Source organism: Vidua macroura, chromosome Z, assembly GCF_024509145.1.
Source record: "Vidua macroura isolate BioBank_ID:100142 chromosome Z, ASM2450914v1, whole genome shotgun sequence".
NCBI classification, from domain to species: Eukaryota; Metazoa; Chordata; class Aves; order Passeriformes; family Viduidae; genus Vidua; species Vidua macroura.
Window position 1 is genome coordinate 27,656,411 of NC_071611.1, and position 18,417 is coordinate 27,674,827.

The 18,417-nt window shown below is 36.3% G+C and overlaps 1 protein-coding gene across 2 annotated transcripts in view; it reads right to left on the reverse strand.

Moving 5' to 3' along the window:
* DMGDH (dimethylglycine dehydrogenase) overlaps positions 1–18,417 on the reverse strand; it is a 47,103-nt gene that overhangs the window by 22,510 nt on the left and 6,176 nt on the right. For both annotated transcript variants that reach the window (XM_054003310.1, XM_054003309.1), the window contains exons 3-10: positions 17,185–17,283; positions 15,781–15,945; positions 15,137–15,341; positions 8,398–8,646; positions 6,886–7,084; positions 3,402–3,571; positions 3,087–3,240; positions 2,031–2,196 (exon numbers count right to left, since the gene is read on the reverse strand). In XM_054003310.1, the coding sequence (XP_053859285.1) occupies positions 2,031–2,196; positions 3,087–3,240; positions 3,402–3,571; positions 6,886–7,084; positions 8,398–8,646; positions 15,137–15,341; positions 15,781–15,945; positions 17,185–17,283 (1,407 nt within the window). The remainder of the gene's footprint in view (positions 1–2,030; positions 2,197–3,086; positions 3,241–3,401; positions 3,572–6,885; positions 7,085–8,397; positions 8,647–15,136; positions 15,342–15,780; positions 15,946–17,184; positions 17,284–18,417) is intronic.

The window sequence follows — 18,417 nt, forward strand, 5'->3', positions numbered from 1 at the left end:
TTCCCCTTACTATAAGGAGAGAAATACTGAGCTGGCTTATGCTTTTGTGGCCCTGATTTATGAATGCTTTTCTATTTTTTGTAGTTGCTGACTATGAATCTATATCTCTGCACTTTTGAATCAGATTCTGTATAGAAACTCAATCCCTAGAGACAGAATTTCAAGTAACAGTTACTTAGCAGTGACCATAAAACACATACAAGTTCATACATATATCACCCATAGAAACAGAAATGTGAATGTGCCATAGCTGTTGTGCTGGCCTGGTTACAGAGGCAGAATTTAATCTCTCTGCTTTAATAACTCTGCTTTCACCAAAACTTGTCAATAACCCAGTCAGCAGCCAGATTCCATACAATGAACCAAGCAAGGAAAAATATTTCAGATATTAAAATAATTTTTCAGGTCTTATTACATCAATTAATTCTGCCATAGTTATTGGCATATTACAGGCATACAGTTGAATTTTCAGAACCTGATGCTGGTCACTCTCAATCCAATCGCAATATAAATATCACTGGTAACTCCAATGGATTATTTTATGATGGAGACAAGCATGAATGGGGCTAAAAATCAGGCAGCTTAAATAACAACAGCTGTGAATGCTAGATTTTGAAGTGGACCCCTAAACTTCTGCTTTGCCACCTAACTTTCCCTTAGCATCACTGATTAAACTCTGTAGAAAGCACTTGGTTTGTTCTCATAATTTCCTGTTTAATCTTGACTTCCCTGTACCACATATTCAGCAAGTATTACCCATGCCCACTGACAGTTACTCTGCCTCTACCCCAAGCTAGACAGAAGATAAACTTTCAATTCAAATTGTTACCACAAAGTTAATACAGTAAAAAATATGACTAGATGGAAATTCAAGTTCTTTTTTCTCCTAGGATATCAATCTTGTGCCTTCCCACTGAGTTGACATTAACCTTTCAGAAGAGCTTATCTATCCTCAAAACTATAGTCTCAGCATACTTGCTGTTTCCCTATGTTTTCTCCCTTTGCTGTCTGAAGCAACGAAAACTGACACCTACTGCAAATACTTAATGAAATTCTGTGCTGAAATGACCAACCCAAGTCATCCTGCAACTGCAGGATCACTTCAGAAAGGAACAATCTGCTTGCTGGAGGTGTATCTCTAAAGTTAAAGACACTATATGAGAGTGTTTGACAAAGTAGGAAATAAAAAGGACTCAGGACTAAAACCTGAAGACCAAGAATAAGAAATCTGGGATAGTATGCCATTTTTGAGCATAGGAATATACTCTGAGGATCTGTGAACAGCCACACTTGAGAAGAAACAATATATGTAAGGTGAAGTGGAATCTCCTGAGTATTTGCAATCCTGCCTGCACCAGGCAGCCAGGTGTGAAGCAGAGTCAGTATACTGAGTCAAGGAAAACAATGGGTTTCATTTGAAAAAAAAGACAAAGCTTCTCCCTTGGGAACTCATTCAACTGTGGTCAGGCAAGAGCCTCTTCCACTCCGGTGCTCTGCTCTGCTCAGCTCTGCTCTGGTGCTCATAAAGCATAAAGCTGCCACCATAAAGCACAATTTTAGGCAGGCAGCTGCCGAGCTACTCCACTGTAAAAAAATTCCAGGTAGGATTCACTTGCATTTTTTAGAAAAAGATTTGAAACACAGGAAGCTGTCTGAGGACATAACGAAGTATTTTTTTACTACAAAGTGGCTAAGCATAGGAGCCGGTTGCCCAGTTAATTCAAAAACCATCTGAACATACTCCTAGGCAACAAACTCCAGGCAACGCTTGTCCAACAGGGGGGTTGGACAAGATGATATTCAGAGGACCCTTCCACCTCATCCATTCTGATTCAATGATCCCTGCTGAAAGGTACTTCTGTGTGGGGCTAGTATAAACTCCATTTGTGTGCTTTTAACTGAGAGCAATACATCTGACACAGAAACTTCTCCAAAGGATCTGTGTATTTGGTATCCAAAGAATATTATTATAATATTATGGTTAATTTTCCATATCTGTACATTACAACAGTTACCACTGTCCCATTTACCTTTGGAACAACATTTGCAAATAGATGATCAAGCAGTTTAACAGAATCTGTGCCTTTTACTTTAAACTTGCCAAATGGTGACAGGTCAATCACACCAACTTTTTCCATAACTTGTTTGTACTCACGACCCACAGGGTCAAACCAATTTGTGCGCCGAAAACTGGGTCTGAAACAGAGCATTTAGACACATAAAACAAAATTTAGAAATTTTGTGCTCTTTGCAGCAAAACGTAGTCTTCAGTTTTTTTCAGTTTAATAATCATCCAAAAAATATAGACTTTCCTAAGTAGGTACCTTACCCAATATTTTCCTTAGTCTAACACAGCTTAATAATTAAAATCCTTTAACAACACAGAAAGATATGGGTTGATACTCTATCAACCACTTCGTATAATAAACTGTGAACTGTTCAAATGTTAGAATAAGTAGTGGTCTGTCATTGGTAAATTACAGCATACTTTGTTAATGAATCATTTAAGTTTGAGGTGTCAAAAGCTTTATTTCTGAACAGCAAAATGTGTCTCTTTATTCCTTCATGAGCCTCATTTAGATTAGACTCAAATATCCCCACAGAAAATATTTATTTGCTGGAGACTTCCTGATGCAGGCAGGTAACTAGGCAAGCAGGCATAGAGAAGGGGGGAAAAAAGCAAAGAAGATTGTGCTTCTCCTCTCCAGACACTTACACAGAGAGGAATGAAAATTTTCATGAAAATATTATACTGTGATGCTGATCAAATACTAAGAGATGGAGAAAAACACAAATTTATAATGAACAAGTTGTTCTCCAAGCTCTTCCTTGAGCTAGGTTGCTTTCTGGTATCTTAAACCTAGAACAGATACAAGATACCTTGATGTGTGTTTTGAAATATCTGCATTATCAGAATAAAATGTATTCTAAACTATGGAAAAAGCATGAATGGAAGATCAATCTAATATATATACCTGTTGCTGAAATGAATGATAAATGCATGCTTCTCATTAAATTTAAATTGACTGGCTCTTACTATCATGACAATTTTTTAGGGGAAGAAAAAAAATTAATATTTCACTTACCTGTATCCAGTCTCATCTCCAAGTTTATAGAACCAATGAGGTTGCTCCCATCCTGCATGGAATCCCATTGAACATTTTGACTTAAGCAAATTATACAGCCCACTGGTTCTCTCTGTTGGTCTCCCAGCAAATCTTTCTTCTTTAGGGTAGCCAACTAGAGGGAGGTAAAAAAAACAAACTAAAAATCACCAAAAACTATGGCATTCTAAGATCATGATCCAAGATAGAAAACACATCTATAAGAAGAGAAATCTAGATACAGGCTTTGCTGGAATTCATCTTCAGGACATAAATATATTTTTAAAAGTATCTTACCAATGTTATTAAAGCCATAAGATTCTCTTGCTTTGGCTGCTGTGTATTCTGTAGTGGTCCACTTTCCATAGCGGTTTGGATCTACTTCTATCAGGTCAAATGGAGGTTCACCTTCAAGGATCCAGTCACTGAGGTACTTTCCCATGCCACCAGCATGTATAATGCCATACCTGAAAAACAGGAAAAAAAGTCCTGCAGTGCCAAGTATTTTACATTTGGCTTTTTAAAATCAGTACTAGCATATACTACTAACACAACCCCCAAAGTATTTTGAATTTTTCCCTCTTTTTTAAAAAATTTGTTCTGTTTTATTCTCTTTTCAGAAAATAAATTCTATATTAATGGATATTTTTACAGCTCCACTGTCAGCAGGACAATGTCATTGGTAATGTACAGCAGTTGCAGTTTAATGACAAATAATCATTAACACCAAATGATTTAACATTTTTAATACCTTTTAATACCACCATGTCTTAAAAAAAAATGCCAAAATATCCTTCCATCTAGAATACGCAAAAATTAATTCTTAGTTGTTTGTGAAATGCTCCCATGAGCACAACAGAAAAATCCTTGAATAAACAGTAAGTCTGTCCCAAATCAAGTTTAGATTAACATGCAGCAACTGAACTATAGACACTCATGCAGAATAATGAAGCTAAAATCAACTTAAATTGCTGGTCATCAACTTTGCAATCTGAATTCTATGTCTTCAGTTAAAATAGGCAAGGACTTTGCCAAGAAGAAAAAAAAGAAGTAATAATTTCATTCTAAAGCATATGCACAAGAAGAATGAATCCATAATAGCAATGATATGAATTTGACATAGTATCTTATTGGTTATTTACTTTTTTATTTACTTATTTAAATTTACTTATTTATTTAAATAAAATAAAAACTTAAAAAAACTGAGTACATTAAATAATTCTATCAACTACAGTCAGTACAGTGCAGTTCAGCACGAATCTTCAGACTCAGCACAAAATTCTATCACTGCAGATGATGCAGGAAGGATGAGTGCTTGTAAACTGCCACTACAGAAGAGTTAGCTGTTGCTGGTGCTAATTCAATTAAGCAACTCTTAGTTATTCATGGATACAAGCTTTGGTACCATAAAAGCTTATGATACATTCAAGTACAGCTGCAGATGAAATCTTAGGCAGTTTAAGTCTGCCTGCGCCATTCTCTGCAGCCAAAAGCAAAGGAGAGCAGCAAAGAGATTGTGAGTGGTGACAGACCAAACACAATGAAGACTTTTAGCTTCAGCTGAAGACTGCTGAGCTGATGGCAGGGTAAGCCCAGGAGCAAGACAGTGTGGAAGAGGGTCTCCTGTGACTAGAGGTACAGCCCTGCAACTGGACTTCATTTTGCAGCTTTGCAGCACTGACTGAGCAACACATTGATTTTGATGCTCTTAGCTGGGCCTACATTATCAGAGATTTTCATTACACAGGGTGCCCAAATCCCTCTTTATCTCAGACAAGAGGGAGCTGATTGTGTAAATACAACCACTGCAATTCTGCTGCACAAGAATGAAATATGCATTTCAGGGACAGGATATTACAAGTTGCGATGAAGAGTGGTACAGCATAGGAATCTCAGCCTTCTTATGATTTAGACAAAGTTTCCTTAATGAACATGAACTGTTTTTCTTCTCTCCTTCCAATCCCTGACAGATTAACTCCCCATGCCTGTCACATTCTTGTGTCTTACTTATGAGTTGCTGCATCTCACCCACTTTCAAGAAATTCCATTCCTATTCATAGGAAATCTGAGTCTCTGCACACTGTGGTACTTTCTCTAGTGTCTTTGTCCCAGGTTATGGAATGGTTTCACTGCTTTGAATTAAACTTTTATGAATAAAATCCTCAACTACTCTTGTTAATATTTTCAAAACTTTAAGTAACTAAAAATGGGAAGCATTGAGCAACCTTAATAATAAATAGTGCTACAAGCTCTGCTAACTATACTTAACTTCTTTGCATGTTAAAATGCCTAGCAAGCTACTAATTTTAGATAATAAAAATCCTCTAATCTAAAAGCACTAAGTCCTCTGTCACAATGTCCCTGCTAGTTGACTGCAAGATAAGGATTTGCTAATGCACACAAAAAATTACAACACTGCTAGAAGCACTGCAGTGACCCAGAAGCATAGAACAGAGAGTCAAAAGTCCCTGAGAAGCAGACAAAGTAATCCAATGACAGCCACATAATTGCAACCTGTGTCTAAACACTTTGAGATTAATCAAACTCCTGAAATAAATTGTTTAAAGAAAATTAGACATGCAACACTAGTTTTCAATTTTTTACATAGGGAATTTGATTCTTTTCCCATTGACACCAAGAAAGAAAAACACGCTCCAAAGTCTGGCCACAGAGTAATGAACTTAAACAGTCATTTTGGTGAACAAGGTCTAGGCAAACTGCTTTTGTAACTATAAGTTCTGCAAATGTTACTGAAAGATAACATTATTTTTTTTTTAAATCCAAGCAGCAAAGGTGAATACCTTTCACAATGAATCATTGCAAAATTACCAAGCTCTTTTACTTTGAGGGCCTCAGAAAGCACGTTAGTGATACTGCCTTATCTTACGATCGGAGGGTTTGTTTGGTTTGGAATGAAAGAAAACTGGAAAAAGCTGAGCTGGATTTTGAAAAGCAAATTAGGCAATTGGAAAAACAATGTAAATAGAATGTGTTCAATAACATCTACTTGGAAATGTATTTGGTTCATTCTATCCATCTTGAATCAATGGTCAAACTAAGACAGTTAAAGAGATGTTGATGTTTTAACACTGGCTCCATACAGCCATACTAAATAAGATGTAAAATCACATTCAAGAAAAACACCATAACAGGTGGGAGAATAACACCAGTAAACCATATATTTCTATTGTTGGACTGCCATTTTATTTGATTTCCTCCAACACCCAGCAATGTAATTTTTCAGCTCCACTTTCAATAGTCAGGAACACTGGATTTGTATCCCTAGAGCAGTCAGTCACACGCTATACTGGAATGCCTTCTATTTAATATGCCTTCAGTTCTTCACACGGAACTGTAAACTGCACATTTGTTTTTGTCCATCTTCAGTGAAACCAGTTTTACATACAACAAACAACTGTAAAATATGGTGTAATTCAAAGCAAGAAATAAAATTAACTGGAAAGTGTACTTTTAAACCCAGTACTTTTGTGACTTCAAATTGCTGCACAGACAGTATGAAGTACTACCATTTCTTGTTGCTTCATAAAGTGGGACAGGTATTGGCCTCCAAATTAAAAGGAGGAAGCAAAAAATTATGGAGAGTAATGAAATAAGAGAGAAGGATGATCTTACATTATATAGGTTGTGGTCATTAAGATTTTTACAATTACATTTAACACAAAATATGTGCAAACAACTCCCAAGCCCATCAAATTCACAAAGCTTAAGCTACCATTTTAACAATATGACAGACAAAAATTGTCACAAAGAATTTACTCACCCGAAACCAATAGCTACCCAGTAATTTCTGACACCCTGATGTGGTCCTACCATAGGAAGAATGTCTGGAGAATAGGTGATAGGACCTGCAATTGTGTTTATGATGTCTGCTTTTCTCAAAACAGGGACCATTTCCATAGCAGCCTCAATATGCTCCATTATTCTGTCTAAATCAGACTCAAAAAGTTCTTTTCCAAATCCTGCACAAGTAATTGACTCTTATTATATTTACATATAAATAAATAACTTAAATATTTTACATGTAAATAATTTACATATAAATAAAATAAATATATTTTATTCACACAGAGAACATATACATTTTCAATACAGCTATGGTATCTATACATAATACAGCTATTTATACAATACAGCTATTTATATCAATACAGCTATCTATCTATATATAAAAGTTTTATGGGAATAATCAATGCATATGTTCAAGCCTTTGCCATCCTACATAGTAAAAATGCCATACATAAAAACCTAGTTACCTGCAGGACCAAGTTTATTTGTCACTGCAATTATACTATCCTTTATACATATTTGTTTAACCCTAAGGTCATGCAAATTCAACAATGAAGTAGAAAGGAAGTGAAGACACACAGAAACTTTCTTCTACATTAATAAGACCCACTTATTTTTCTCAATATGCCAATAATTTGAGGAGGGAAAAAAGATACTTCCTGCATCTGCTTATTATTTCCATGAAATCATATGAATTTCTGGGTATATTTCACCCCTCAGTTTGGACTCTAATCATGGCTGAACATCATTATGTAGAGGCACTTGATGCTACTGGAGACAGTAAGTTCAGGAAGCTGTGGTAGGGCTATCCAAAACTGAACTGTGTTAACTGCACTTCCGTAGGAAATAGTGTGTTTTTTAAACAGTAATTCTAATGACTTCGAATAACTTTCTGTCTGGAAGTGAATGGAAAGCTGGAGCCCTGGGACAAAAGGCGACAGAGCCCTAGATATAACACAATGATTTATAATGGTTTTTAGTAAGCAGCTATATGACATAGGATATTTTTGTATTCTATACATATCTACAGCTCTCTTGCACATATATCCAAGCACAGCATTTTGTCTAAGACATTCCTTTGCTGCTCCTATTTGATGATCACAATATCTCTGGGGTATCAACAAATATCCAGGGCCTCTGTCAGCATGCTGGAGAGAATTGTAACTTAGAAAAATTTCTACTCAGGAAAAAAAGACTATATAGCGCAGATTTTGTGACTGCCTCTAATTTAAACACACAAGCACCGCTTCAGGAAGTAGGGTAAGACTACATTGTAGTAGGCTTTTCTTATGTTACATTTGTATCTGTGTTATCTTTTATTGTTAGAGTCAGAACTATTATTTGAAAAACGTTTTTGCATTACAATAATTCATTGCAAATATTTTGTATTTTCTGTCACATAAGGCAGCATGACAGCATGGGATTTATGAATATTAAAATGTGTGCTAGTGCTTATTATATTTAAAGATTTAATGTTCTTAATCACCTGGTGGAACTCCATTTGTTACCCATGACTCTTGCAGCTTCATTTTCTCCTCACTTTCGTATGGACCAAATAAAAGACCATCCCTTTCTTGCCTTAGATAATATGATCCTTCTAAGTCACGAATCACAGGCAATTCTTTTTTTAGGGCTTTCACTTCAGGGACAGTTGATGTTACAACATACTGATGATGAACAGGTATGAGAGGGTGCTGCAGGCCAATCATCTTGCCTATGTCACGGGCCCAGAAGCCTAGAAAAGAAAAAAAACCAAAACCAAAATAGAAATATTCAAACACTCATTTAAGTGAATGGAAAATGACAATAAAAGATTTGCAGTACACACTCTGCTTTTATGTGTGACAGGTTTTTTCCCCATACTTCTATTTTTCACTTTATTTTTCATATTATCTAGCATATTTTTCCCTCAATAATCCATGTCCTTTTTTCCTAATTATACTACTATATATTATTATAGTATGTACCTATTAAAATATAACTAGTAAATTATAAATTAGACTTCTAAAAGTTCAGAAGAGAATTTAATTAACAGTTCCAGAAACCCTATGGCTTATTTCAGTAAAGTAAGTCTGCAATGTACTCCTAGCAAAGTTAGAGACATGTAAAATCCAGAATAAATTAACTCACATCAGGAATGTCAACCAAGCCTCTTACTATCAACCAAATGAGCTAGTATGCTTGACCAAGACACAAGTGAAGTCCTAATATCCCAATAGACTAAGGCAGTACTTTTCAGGCAACTGGCCTCAGGAATTGGAGTTTCTCTACTCTTCCACAGGCATCATGTGACTCACATTAATTACGTTTTTCATACAGCCATCAATTCATAATGATGCTTGTGTTGGTGAATAGTCAAGTGTGCTCTCCCACAGCTGTCAAATTAGAAGTTCTGATAAAGAATGACCAGAAAATGCAAGCAACCATTTCCCTGCCTCTGAAGCTGGCTCAAGATCTTTCATGCATACTGTGAGAGAGAAGTTAGAGAAGACTTAATTCTCCTGTGTTAAGATTAAGTTGGTATGGCACACTCACTTAATGAAGTACCTGTGTCAGAATGAAGGAGTGGAAACCACTTAACTGCCAAACACTAGTTTGGGCTCTGCATCATGGCTCACATCTGCTGTGAGGCTGGAACAGAGCAGACTTAGGAATCAGACAGGTACAACTGACTGGAACAGTAGCTGCTCTAAGATGCTTTGAATATACCTCAGCCCCACTCTCTTGACTTTTCTATCAAGGAGCAGAGGTCTCAAGAGTGGGAATGAAAGGGAAAAATCCAATGAAATAAGAGTTTCAGAGGAGTTTGGGAGTGAGGGTTGGAGGAAGACAAAATGAAAGATAATGAAGAGGTAGCAGGGCCTTCCAAATAAAAGGCTATGTGCCATATGGCACCAAGTAAAAGAAGGCAAGTCAGCCTGGTTCCTGTGTAACCAGCTGACTCCAAACTGCTTAAGACAAAATATCTCCAGCAAGATTTTCTACCTAACACAGCTGTCCCTTTTCCTGGGACATACACTACATGCTGCCCAGCTTAATGTGCAACTTTTCTTCCTTTTTGCTGTTTACTTGTCTTAACCAAATTCTCCTACCTCTCTTCAATTCCGTACTCTCCAAGACTGGTCAAAATTCCTCAGTGCCTCAAGGACACCAAAATGCATAAATGAGCTTGAATAACTTCACCTGGGATGTCCACTCATACCCGTGGGCACAGAAGTCTCATTCCAGGTCAGCTCAGGTCCTTTAGAACCTGTCTGAGCTGGTTTGATTGTGTGCCTGTTTACAGCTCTGTCACAACCATGCCTGTGCCTGGCCATGGAACACATTGATCCAGACCATGATCCGTGGATCTACTTCTCAGCTTGACCTCAGCTCAGTCTCAAATCTACAGTCCTGCTTATTGATTGGCGGGCATCATTTGACCTCGGTTACCATTACCAGGCCTGTTCCTGACCTGTGGTAACATTCCTGGCTTGGCCTCAGCCTGGCTTCATCACTATGGATCTGACTGTGCCTCATCTCCACAAGCCCATCTGGAGGCCTGGACTATGGGCTGACCCCAGCTGCAGGTCCTGGGCCTATCCTGCTCTGTCCCCTGTGCCCTGCCGGACAGAACCCTTGCTGGCTCGGCCAGCCTTGTTACCCTGCTTGGCTCCCTGTCCTGCGGGGAGCAGCCGGCTCATGTCACTTGCTGACATTAACTGGGAATACATCCTCTCACCTCCGCCATGGCTTAAAGCCAGGACAATTAGGAAAGTTGAACTGGGCCGTGCTGGCCTTGTGCCATTTCCCCATGCCAGGATGGCTGTCAGTCTCTTATTTAATATTACAAACCAGCCACAGGGCCTAACACCCACAGTTTTAAAAAAAGTGAACTTTCCAAGGAAAATATTTTCTGTGGTGATTCACTTAACAATTACTGACAGCCAGCTAAGGCAAAGCAGCAGAGGAAATCCCACATTACCTTCAAGAGATCTGTTCATCTAAAAGCCCCTGCCCAGTAAATGCTAGAAACTAGCACCTGTTGCAGTTGTCATATGTAAGGCTTTTGCTTCTAAATGGCATCTCAGCATTTGGAGGAGACTCATTACCAGAACACTTGTTATGTCAGTTAAATTGGTTGAGGGATGATTGTGCCATAATCCTATAGAGTGAGTGATCCAAAACCTCCTTTAAGGCTAATGAAACATGTCTCCTATACAGAAGACAATGAAAAAAATTGAATAAATCTGCATTTCTAGCACATATGCAAGGGTTTTCTTCATTACACAGGACACATGCAAATGTGGATTTAAGTGACAGCTAACAATCTTTAGGGAACTTCTTTTGATTTGGGCATTTTCATGTCACCTACAAATAAAACTATTTTAAGGTAAGGTGAGCTAATGATCCACAGAGGACAGAAAATTAAAGCAGTAGAAAATTAGGTCTTTGAAACAGCTTTGTTTCTTTCTTAATAATAAGAAATTTCTTAGCAATTAGATTTTGAGAATAACATTACACACAGAGCTAATTTTAAAGTGTTTTTAAGTAAGAGACAAATAGTGTAGGTTTATTTAAAATAAAATTTACGGTACTGTACTTCTAAAAAAGTCACACTTATGATAAGTACTTTCTAAAATGCTTAAAATAACAGAAGGTGACATTTACTAAAAAAAAATACTATGGTTTCTTTGTTTAAGGTTTTTGAACAAAAACAAAAATGGCAAAAAGAAGAATATATTCTCTGAAACAAAATTCTAATTGGGAGCAGATGTCAAGTCGTATCACACATAGTAGAGATAAATGAAGGCATACATTATATCTCTAGGACATTTGTGAAGATTAAATTTTAGACACTGCAAACATCTGATGCTGAAATATTTAGTAGTAGTATTACTTAACATATCTGCTGAAGTATGTCATCTGACCATTTCTTGGTTTTGAAAAAGACAATCTTCTACTGCTATATATAAATGCTTGCATATATAATGCGTACATGTCTGAAAATACATGCTTATATACACACCCCCACACTGTATATACAGACAAAATTCACTATTTTTGGAAACTTTAATCAAACATTCCATTATAAATAGGCTGCAAATAACTTCAGCAGGCTCAGTATAGTTGATTCATGTCAGGGATTATTTATTAGGCATCTGCCTTCCTCTAAAATGGAAATCTCACATATGGAACAGCTAAAGATTGGTTGGAACTAGTTTGTTCCAGTTCTGCAGCAGATGTCAATTGCGGGGTGAGGTGGGGAGGGGGAGAGGGAACATAAAGAGCCTTCTGATGTATTTTTCTCTGCAACATGAGCCTAAAATTATACAAGTCATGATCTGTAGTGGAATGAGGCAGGGCTGAGAAAAAGAATGAATGTTATCTGAGAAAACATTTATAAGAGATATGTGTTATACAGTATTGATTTTACATCTTTAGCCAGAATGTTAAGCAATATGTGCTTCAAATATTCATTTTGGCTGAACAGTTAACTACACAGGAGAATTAAATAAATATAATGCTGATTTTAAAACTCATTAAATAAAGATGTATGAAAAGCTCACAAGAGTGAATTTTAATATTTGCAAATAAGCTCTGAAAAGCATTTACCAGAAAACCCTGCCTAATGTTGATATATTAGCCAAAGAAAGATAACTACAGTACAAGAAGGTAAGAAAATTACTACATCTGTGATACTTCATCCATACGATGCAGAGCGAATAGGTGGGAATAATGAGTGCCTGGAAGTTTGTGGCTTAAATAAGTCTGATTGCCAAGAGAGCTGCCTTTCCCTTTCATAATTTTAGATCTGTTCCAGACCAATATATCCAGACTGTGTAACAAATGACATAAGGATCCTATTTGTTAGAGAGCTTGTGACTTTGTAACTGAATGGTGTTCCATAGTTCATGCCTGAAAGATATGAACTGTCAGTCCAAAGGCAATCAAATATTGACACCTCTCATTTTCCAAGAGCTTGACTTTGTGATTTACATAAATTTTTAAAATTTGGTTTCCCTGGTTGTATTGTTGATTGCCTTCTATGAAGCATACTAAACTCTTCTAGTCCTCTTTCTCTCCAAAATTCATTATATGGCACTCATGAGCAAGCTTAGAGCCTCAGAGTTTTGTTATTTTAGCAAGGCATATAGCAATAGCAGGTGATCACCTACGTATGGAAGGCATATATAAGAAAGTGCACTTTTCAATGGGTTTTCCAGTAGGTCTTTACCAAAAGCCTGAAATGATTTAACACAAGACAGGGTTGTCTATATCCCAGACTCTGACAAAAATACCTCTAAAGCACATCCCTTGAGAGTCCAGCTGTTTGATCCCACTCTCTCTAAATTTCTCTCTCTTTTTTTTTCTGCTGTCTCTAACTCTACTTTTACTCCAGTCCTTACATCCTTCTTCAGCTATTTTGTCATCATGTGCTAGTCAGTCTCCCTCGTTTGTCAAGTTCTGTCCCAGCAGCCTTTTCTTCCTTCCAATCCACTCCCATCTACCCTTCCCTTTCTATTACATATTACACCAGTCTTTCATGCTTAAACAGATCCATTTTCCACTCATTTTCACATATAACCATTCCTTGAGTATCCTTGCTAATCATTTAATCTGAAAAACTCCTAGCTCTAGTTTCCTTAAAGAAACAAATCAGATACCTTCCCACTATCTGGTGTCATCCCTACTGCTGCCATCCCCTCCCAGTTTGAGCTTCCTTATTCAGTAAGTCCTGTATCATGTAACTATTCTACTCACTGCCAGTGCTCCTAAACACTTCCAGAAAGCTTTCCAAGGCATTTTGCTCTCCCAACCTATTCCCCTTCCAGTCCAATTCTTTCATAATTCCAGTTGTGACCTATGGTATTTTACCCATCAACAAGAAGAGTCCCTGTCTCATTTAACTTCTTCATTTTATCTGCCTTGCACTAGAAATAGGTGCTTTTATTTTTTTTTTTCTGTTCCACTGCAAATATACAGAAAGGAATTATAAAGGTGTATTCTTGCTCTCAGTTCACTTGTCCCATCTGAGTAAGAAAGTATGGTATATCACAGCCTCTGACTGAAGCCTGATGATTCACTGCCATGGGAGGTATGCAGGACTAATGCCCTAAAAATGCAGATATGATCCAATTTGAGGCAGAGTGAGCAAAACTTTAACCTATATGGTAAATATTCAACATGTTTTGAAACAATTGAAAACAGAAAATTTTCTACTAGGCAGCAGAAAGCATGCTTCACATAAGACCTTTCAACAATATATCCAATAATATATTTTTCTACACTTGTATAAAGCAGCGTAATAATAAGTGAATAAATTTAGATTGAATACAGGTTTTTAGACTTATTAAGTTGCTTAGGAAAATAAACACAAATCCAAAGGACACTTGCCCAAAAGTTCTTTGAAGCAGAAACATCAGTTTAGCCTCTTTAACACAATGAAGAATAACATTAGTATATGTAAATACAAGCTCCCTTGAGTTAGGCAATTTTTATGACATACAAAAAATGCACTGTTTAGCCAAGCACATGTTTAAAATGTGACTCAACTGTTTCAAGGATATGTGGATAGAGTTAAATCTTGGAGAAAGATAACAGTGAAACAGGCAAGCTCAAATTCTCAGTCTCTTCGAAGAAACAGTGAAGATATTTCTATTTCATACGTACATTCCATCTGCCTTCCTAGGTATGTTTCATCAGGTTTTAGAGACATGGACAGTTCACCTATTGGGCACTGGAACAGGCTCCCCAGGGAAGCCGTCAGAGCATCAGCCTGTCATAGTTCAAGAAGTGTTTGAACAATGCTCTCAGGAACGTGGTGTGACTCTTAGGGATGTTGCTATGCAGGGTCAGGAGTTGGACTCCATGATCCTTGTGGATCTTTTCCAACTCAGGATATTCTATGATTATGTGACTCTAGACCCGAACTCACTCCTACACAACTTATTGTAGACCAGTAAAGGTCTCTTTTGCTACTAAAATCTAACAGGGCAGTCTGATTACTAACTGCTGGAGACAAATCAGGGCAAATCTTTTTAATGCCTATTCAAGGACAATTAATATAAGACCTAAATTTTCATGATACTGTGAAGAAATATGTGCAAAGGACAAACCAAATTAATGTTCAAAAACCATATATATACTCCTTATACATGTAACCCACACAATTCAGTCCAGGTGCTTTGTGTTAGCTAGTATGTAAATCTGAAAAGCACTCAAATGCTTATATTAAATCCTACCTGCAGTATTCACAATTCTCTTTGCTTGGATTATTCCAAGTGGAGTTTCAACTTCCCACGTCCCATCCGATCGGGAGTTCAGATTAGTCACTTGCACAGGATAATTTAATTGAGCACCATATTTTCTGGCTCCTGCAGCCAAGGCCATAGTTAGAGAATAAGGATCAATATGACCATCTCCAGGGTTATACAGGCCAGCTAAAACCTAAAAGGAGGTAAAATCCCCCAAATGAAAGAAAGTACAATTTATCAAAATTAGATAGTTTTTTTTAAAAAAAACTACTTTCTTACTTGAATATAGTAAACTTTAAGTCAAAACAAATTTTCAAAATATATAATAATTTTATCCAACCTAACAATGGTTTATGACAGTCAAATTCCTCAGATCTCCCGAGCAATCAAAGGTTGCAATGCTTTAATATTATAATATTATAGACACAGTAATTAATAGTATGTACTCTAACATACATTATACATAAAATTCACGAATTCTGATTTTAGGCTATGATACATCTTTTTTTCCATTGGAAAACAAGAATCTGTTGCACAATTTGTATAAAAAAAGGAAACTGTACATGTATATTTCTGATAGACCAATATTTAATTGCAATGGAAGTTATATGTCATGAAACTGGCTTATTTACCTTATCCATATTCAATAAGGGAAATAGCTCTTGCACTTTCTCAGGCGTGATTAAATATTGCTCTGTTGGGTGCCAACCAGCACGAGTCATTTGGTATTTGAATTCATCCACCCTAGTAGGAGTTGAAGCAATTCTGATACTGCCAGGCTGATGAAACCCCACAGGCTAAATAAAAGAGAAACAGCAAATTACTGAAAGAACCTTTACTGATTGCCATATATGTATTTTCCTGTGCTAAGAGGAGTCTACAGGATTTTTTCTACTAACATCATTAAGAAAAATGCAAGTAAGCTATGGGCCCTTGAAGGAAGAGGCCTTGGATATAGACACCTAGAAAAAATAATTTTTCAAGAAGTTATCAAATTAACTTCCTAAATTAATGCATACTATCTTCAAAACAGTTGGAAGAAGTGTTTATTGAATGCCATGATACATTCATTTTTACTAACAACTAAATACTTGATATATGCACTCACACGCTTTCAAAAATAGAATCAGATACATCTCAAAAATAAGTATATATGATATACTTTATTTTAAAAGCTGTCATCTGCATGATTCCTATTGAATGTATTTAACTAAGCACCTTTATAAACACAATGAAAAAACACTCGCTGTTTTTGTCTTTTTAATAAATTAAACATCCTTACAGAGCTGCACCCTGAATGCTTACTTTTCTTCATCTTTTCTATGTTATCTCACAGGATAATGATAAGGCTGAATAAGTCACTGGAAGTCACAATGATAATCTGATGTGGCAGCTTATCTAGTTGCATAGCAGAAAGAAGAAAAAAGCATTTTATGCATATTATGAAAAATATCTGTCATATATATATATATGACAAATATTAAAAATATATGAAATTTGTACACTTTTAAAGTGAGGTTCATTCAATTTCTGCTGCTGTCCAAAACAAGCACAAGTTTAGTAAATGAAATCTATAAGGCTGAGAGAGGCCAAATGAAAAAGATGACTCCTGTGTTTCTCCACATATCCATTCCTTAAGTCACTAAATAAAAACACTGAAAGGGATGCAAAGAATTGCAGCAATCTTCTCAAGTACAGACAGCATCATATCATATGAATCTTTAAGCAGACATATTTAAAGCAGGAATGTATCATAATCAATCTGTTCATTCCAGATTCCTTATACTATTTTAGCTTCTTTATCAAGTTAAAGTTGCAGACTCTCTGCTGTGTCTTGAGATGTTTTATGAGCACCATTTTCCTAAACTGTAGAGGGATCTGGGAAACCATCTGCAAAATGTAGTGACTGGGCATGAAGAAGAATGTATTTTAATAAAAAGGTATATACTCCTACTTCACATCATTATCAACTATATTTTTATAAGACTATTGCTACAATTGCTCTGAATTAACACTTCAAAGATTAAGGGGATTACCTGTCCCGTCTCTTCTTCCAGCTTTTCATAGAGTTTGATGCTGTAAGCATGGATTTTCTTCAGGTTTATTCCAGGATGAAAATAAGTAGTTAAACCAGCCTCAAATAAGAAATAGGAACAACATAGATTAGAAATGCAGTGTTTTTGCCTTCCTTCCAACTGTCATTTAAAAAGGAACTGCCAAGACACTGTAAAGAAAAATAACACAGAGCCAACTGCTACAAAAATAAAAATAAAGTCTTTTCTGTACTTAAGCCATTTCTGTTTTCTGCACAGGTGTTTTCCCATCTGTCTTTTCTCATCAAGTCTGCCAACCCATGATACTATTGCAGTTGTTCTGTCCTATCTGATATCTCAATTTATATACAATATCATAGTGCACCAGATTACTTGAAATGCCCAGATAATCCAGTGAAAAAGAGTGTAAAATTAATCATTTGTCAGTATAATATTTTTCAGTTCTATCTATATTCTATTCATAACTTTGACTCTAAGTATTTTTGGCAATGTTCATTACCTTAACAATCTGACTTTAAGAAGAGATCACAGAAACCTGTAGGAGGGAGATCCATCTAGTAAGGGCCCCATCAAGCACAAAGCAGGTATGTTGATTTCAGGAAGTCCCTGGGCTAAATTAATACTCTGGAAAAAATATTCCTTTTTCATTTCTTGTTATCATATTGAACCATTAGAATCACACAGGACACAGCTGAAGACTAGATATTTGACTAAATGTGATTTTTATGCCATTTGATATATGCGTGCTCATGTTGTGAACACATTTATTTTAATTACCTTAGAGTAAGCCCCAGGGCTGTTTCACTGCAGAGTTTTTAGCTGAAACTTGTTTGTTTCTCAAAAAATATATTCTAAGGGCCTTTTTTTCAGTGTGTACAGAATGAAGAAATAAAATAGGCATTGAAATATTCAAATTTCCTTAGCCATGTACAATGCCCAAGAGTAATTATTTTACTTCTACCTGCAAATTTTGTTATCTCGTTTTGTTTTTACTGTATTCTTTTATTTTGTAAACATTTTCTGGCCTTCTGTTATTCTTCCAAATGTAATAATAAATTTCCAGATGTAAGGAAATTCCATTTTAGTGGTCACTGTTAGTGTAGTCATTTTGAACTAAATGGATCACAAATCACTTGCAGGTTAGCTACAAACCCATATATATTCAAGAGCATTTAATTGCAGGGATTAAATAAATACTTCAATCTCTTACACTTT